The sequence below is a fragment of the Diadema setosum genome, chromosome 21 (assembly GCF_964275005.1).
Source record: "Diadema setosum chromosome 21, eeDiaSeto1, whole genome shotgun sequence".
Lineage (NCBI taxonomy): Eukaryota > Metazoa > Echinodermata > Echinoidea > Diadematoida > Diadematidae > Diadema > Diadema setosum.
In genome coordinates this window covers 6,310,904-6,316,271 of record NC_092705.1, presented here as the reverse complement: position 1 = coordinate 6,316,271, position 5,368 = coordinate 6,310,904, and the positions used below count along the sequence as shown (strand labels likewise).

Below are 5,368 nucleotides of genomic sequence, written 5' to 3'. Positions count from 1 at the left end.
TGCTGCGACGGAATTTAAATTGGCGACTTCATTCGACATGATAGTCCTGATTATGTGGAGACGTGTCGGGGTGTAACGGCAGCAGAGGGAACAGTATCTCCCGTGTTGCGTTTACAGATGTTTATAGATGTTACTGTTATTGGCCCCTTAATTTAGCCAGTAAAGGCAATACTGTCTCATGCAGTCGGCACATCATTTTATGTACCCCCGTTATCTTGAGTATCACAGATGGGTCAGTTAAGGTATGCAGTGGACAATTAAACTGATATGGTGCCACATACTAAATCATGGATATCGACATTTTGACAGTGAGAGGTACGTGTATCCAGACACAACACGCACAGTGATAAAGTTCAACAGCTAGAACTCCATACCGACTGCTCAGCATTTTAGCATGTCAGCAAATACCACTAAAAAGCACACATTTACCGCACAAATAATTATGTGAAACTGTGTTAAAACGTCTAGTTTACAATTCCAAAATGATAATATGTGTGCCTACTACATCATTCTTATTCTACAATTCAGCGAATCACGTGTAAAAAGTGAAAGAACCCACTGGCGATAAGAATGGGATGTTAACTCGTTTCAGACCCATGACCCATTTGCGAGCTAGTGATCCAATTGAAATCACAAGTAAACGGATAGTCTGTCACAGCTACGTTATTTGCCGAGACATCTGTAACTATACAAACAGATGGAATAGCTTTCACATTACGAGAGCTAGCACAAAAAACACGTACTTGAGACATTTCCACGGAGGAAGTTCACATAACTGGAGCAACGTTGACTATTACTGATCTTCAAAGTTGACGGTCAGCTGGCGGTGGCATATCCTACGCTTAGTGTAAATACACCTGCAAGTGCTATTGTTGTCGTAAATGTCTGGCCAACAAAAATATATATCGTACATTTTACGTGTTAAAAACAACATTAAAACTCATCCAGAAACATTTCCATCAGAGCTAGCTACAGCTGCTCATCTTTAGCAAAGCCTCGTTTTGTGGCTACGAACTAAATAGATGAAGGCAGCCTCATTTAAGGTACCGTGTTTCAAGTTTCCATTTCGGCACAAAGATTTGGCTAAGGACTATTTTGAATTCATTATGTAATTTGAAATCTGACTTTTATGTGTCACACATGGGAGTTAGAAGGAGCTTGATTTACAGTTATTTCCCTCTTGTATATAACATTCTTTTAGAATCTCCACGAATCTCCATCAGTATTATTATGTTCAGATAGTTCCAATCGCCTCTATCAACATACAGGTATTTCGCTGTGTCTTAAAAACGTCTATGTAATCAAAGGGTCAGGAGCCGGTTGCTGGGTGACTCATCCGTTATCCCTTTTCATCTCCCGCTCAAAACAACCCATTTCACCTCGGACTTTACAAGCGATGTTTACCATATGAGGACAGGCGACATCTTTACGCGAACTCATCAAAATATACCCAGGAGTATACAGCTTAACCTTTTTTTTTTTTTTAATAAACAAAACACAGCCTCTTTAACCACAGCCATGCTTCTTATTCATAATACCTTTATTTGCGTATAATATAGCACTTACAGTCTCATCCAGAAATGCTTCGAGCCGGTTTTGTGTTTTTGTCTTTACTTTTGCTTTTCTCATATGGCCGAAGAAGTGACGTCATATAATTTGGCACCAACGGTAGAGTCAAAGTTTGAAGAGTCGACCGGTTTACATCCCGTCCGGAACATGTGCACCAAGCCACGCTGGAACACGCGGAGTCGTATGGCGTAGATGAAAGGGTTGATACATGAGTTCATAAATGCTAGGAGTACTGTTGTCTGATACCACACGCCACTGAAATCGAGGTTCATTCCAAGATTAAAACCAAGGAATGTGAAGTGATTGGGCGACCAACAGATGATGTAGACGATGAAAATTACGATGACAACCATAGTTGTGTTGCGGTTGGCCTTCACCATCTCCAGGTTTCGCTCGGGAGTCGGCGGTGAGTCGTTTTTCTTCTTCTTCATCAAGAAGTTGGTCGCCTGGTTCAGGTACATTTCCCGCTTTCGGAGTTTTCGGTAGATCATGATGGATGAGAAGCCCATGACGGTGCAGGGCATGAGGAACTCGTACGCTATGAGGCAAACCCCTAATGCCGCCTGCGCAGACTTCGTCCACGTTTCCTTGAAGCCACACTCTCCCGCCTCTTTCTCCGCCGCGTACTGGAAAATGGCGGGAAAGTACTGCATGATGGGCGCAAGGAGCCAAATGCAGACGATGATGACAATGGCGTGCCGTCTGCGGAACTTGGTCGCGTAAAAGAAGGGATGCATAATCGCCATGTAACGTTCCACTGCCATAGTCGTCAAATTGAACGTCGAAATGACGAACATGGAAAAGAGAAAGACGCGCGGCCACCACAACTGACACATGAATACCGCAAGGGTTCGGGGTACGTAGGTTTCCTTGACGAGGATGACCTCGCCATCGGCGCCTGTTAAGCTCGTATCGTTGCCTAGATACGAGGAGTTCCCGGATGCTGGAACGAGCCTGGTCCGGATCGTCATCGCCGTGATCTCCGCCCTGTAGATCGTTGTGATTCCAAACGTGATGAGGAGGATTGACGTGCAGAGATCGACGAACGCTTGGTGAAAGATAAAGAGGTTGACCTATGAAGAGGAGTGAGAAGCAGAAACAGATTGCACAAACTTTCCTCTAGAATACAGTGATGAAACAATTATGTGATATATCCTCCATCCCACGCGCAACTGTACACAAAAGTATTTTCAAGAGACAGATGCTGAAACTAAACGAGCCACTGATTTCGTATCATGTTTCAACTTGACCAATCAATATGACTGCCTGACCAATCAATTTCTGACCTGACCAATTTCAACCTATTGAATCAATATTTCTTTTCGCCCAGATGATATTCTTGCGCTATTAATGTTGTGGTTGATTTGGAGCTACTCTCTGAATTCTACATTGCCTGTGTAACTTTCAATATTTCGACGAAGTGCAGTATGCAAATCAAGTATACTACTGGTCTTAGAAATACCTAAACACAACGAGAAAGCAATCATATTAGTATAGCGATCATTAATTTGGTACAATTAGCCAACAAGTCGACATCTTGTCAAACATGATCAATGTGATATCGACCACCTCGTCTCCTTCTACGTATTTCTATCATTTATCTTTTTTTTTTTTCTCCTGGAGGCGCACACAGTTATCAATTATTGTACCATTGTATCACATGTATTTTTCTTTTCTTTTCTTTCTTCTTCTTTTGTTACTGTTAACGCTGATTTTGTTAATGTTATTGTGTTTTCTAATCTATTTGTATGAGTAGCAAAGTGCGCTTAGAAACGTCAGTATGAAGCGCCATATAAATGCAATTATTATTATTATTATTATTATTATTATTATTAAAGGGGATGGCTAGTAACTGATCAGTGGGAATCAGTGGGAATGCTGGGGGATGATTGATGATTTCCAGGTTAACATGCCTGTACAGTGACGGGGCGATCGGGAAACATTAAACTGCACATTATTTGAATATGAGACCATTCTAAAGCAAATAATTTTCACACAACAATAGATATATGATGTACTCTTAAATGAATCCCGCAAGGATTGGAACAATCATCCCTCAGCATTCCCACTGATTCCCACTGATCAGTTACTAGTCATCCCCTTAAAAGGGATGGTATAGTTTTGGTTGAGATAGGGCTTCAGATTTCATTTTGTGTTATTTTTTTGTGGGATAATGAGAAACCACTTATGAAGAGGAATTCAAACTTGATTTGATAAATATCAGTTTCGAAATGGCTGAGACATACAAAAACAAAGTGGTTCTAATAAAAAGTGGGGACCATCTTTGAAATTCCTCTTAGAATTGTACACTCCATTGCACGTTTCATATTTCATAAGTGGTTTCTCATTATCTTACAAAAACAGAATACAAACCTGAAGCCCCATTTGTACCAAAACTATGCCATCCCTTTATCTCATGGTGAGACCAATACATAGAAAAATCATCATTTATCATTAAATTGAAGGTCACCTGAAATTACCAGCATATCGATCACAGAAGATGAAAGGCATTCAATTGCCCCCTCCTTCCTCCCCTATCCCCAAACATGTTAAAAACACACTTTAAATATGACAAGTGTCGGATTGTCTTTAATTGTGCGATGACAGTCATCAAGCGAGTTTTCTATCAAACCAAAAAAATTATCACATTATATAACTTTTATCAAAAGATACGGTTGTCATGGATACCTGACTTCGCCTTGATCGCATGAGGCCAAAGACGACGCACACCAAGAGATTGCCCACAATGCCAATCGAGCCGAAAAGGCAGTAGAGGACGATGGCAAAGATATCGTCCTTTGACAAGGCTTTACTTCCTACTCCTCCTCCATCTCCAAGGTCACTTGGTGTTGTCACACTCATGTCAAAAGCTGTCGTTGGTCCTCCTCCAACCTCTTCAGCATATACCAAACTGGGTGTGGTCAAATTGAGGAGTAATGTAGGAACCGTCGCCATCGCTGCAATGGTCGTAGGGGGATTCTGGGTACCGGAACGTTCACTCTTCGCTTTGCAAACGTATCTGCATATACGTATAGTAATGTTGACCAAAAATAAGCAGTATGGTAGTTATCATCACCGTCCTGGTTCTGCTAGTAACGTCAAATGTGTCATGACATTAAGTACCCAATGGAATGACGGAACCACCGATGATGCATCCAATCACGGCAGATACGTTATTGAACTTGAAGTGGAAGATACGTCATAGGATTTCCCCAAAGGAGTCAATTTGTAGGAGAAGCAAATCGGTCACAATGATTTCCTGTCGTGATTGTTCAGACCTTGCACCGGGCGGGAATACCGCAGGATAAGTAAAGCCGCGTGCTCATGTCCCAGACACTTCGGTGTGGCTCTGGTCAACAGCAGGCGCCTTCCACTGAAAAAAAGAGACAAGACATTTGCATAAGGAAAGGGTGAAAAGCTGCACAGAGTTTAGACAATCTAACGACTGGTGATTATACATACAGTGCAAAACACTTTCGCTGTCCATGGTCATCAAAATATCCGGTAAAATATTATCATACCCACGTGATATGGTGTCTGACTGAAAGCTAACAGCCGAATGAAATGAAAACAATTATGATGTTAAGTAAACTTATGGAGGCAATGGAAAATAAAAACAGCGCGTTTAGAAGTGTTTTGTAATGCTGTTGGAAGAGACATGAACACTCCGCCTGCGAGAACCTGATGTAACGTATTATTCGTCGGGGAATTCCCTATGTTCATATGCAACGGATTAAGAGTACTATTACTAAAGTTTATAAGAAGGTGAAGACCACAGGAAGGGAAGTTGACTGTGGTT

The 5,368-nt window shown here is 41.5% G+C and overlaps 1 protein-coding gene across 1 annotated transcript; it reads right to left on the bottom strand.

Annotated features, from left to right (window-relative positions):
- Nucleotides 1-1,129: 1,129 nt before the first annotated feature.
- On the bottom strand, nt 1,130-4,562 carry LOC140244749 (galanin receptor type 1-like). The gene is made up of 2 exons (XM_072324362.1): nt 4,258-4,562; nt 1,130-2,642 (listed from the first exon to the last, which is right to left on the bottom strand). Exons 1-2 carry the CDS (start codon nt 4,522-4,524, stop codon nt 1,626-1,628), a joined length of 1,284 nt encoding a protein of 427 aa, XP_072180463.1. The 5' UTR covers nt 4,525-4,562; the 3' UTR covers nt 1,130-1,625.
- Nucleotides 4,563-5,368: the final 806 nt, after the last annotated feature.

Coding starts and splice junctions, on each gene's coding strand:
- LOC140244749 (XM_072324362.1), bottom strand. CDS start 4,524: ATGGCGACGGTTCCTACATTACTCCTCAATTTGACCACACCCAGTTTG. Junction 2,643..4,257: donor TGCGATCAAGGCGAAGTCAG/GTATCCATGACA, acceptor TCCTCTTCATAG/GTCAACCTCTTTATCTTTCA.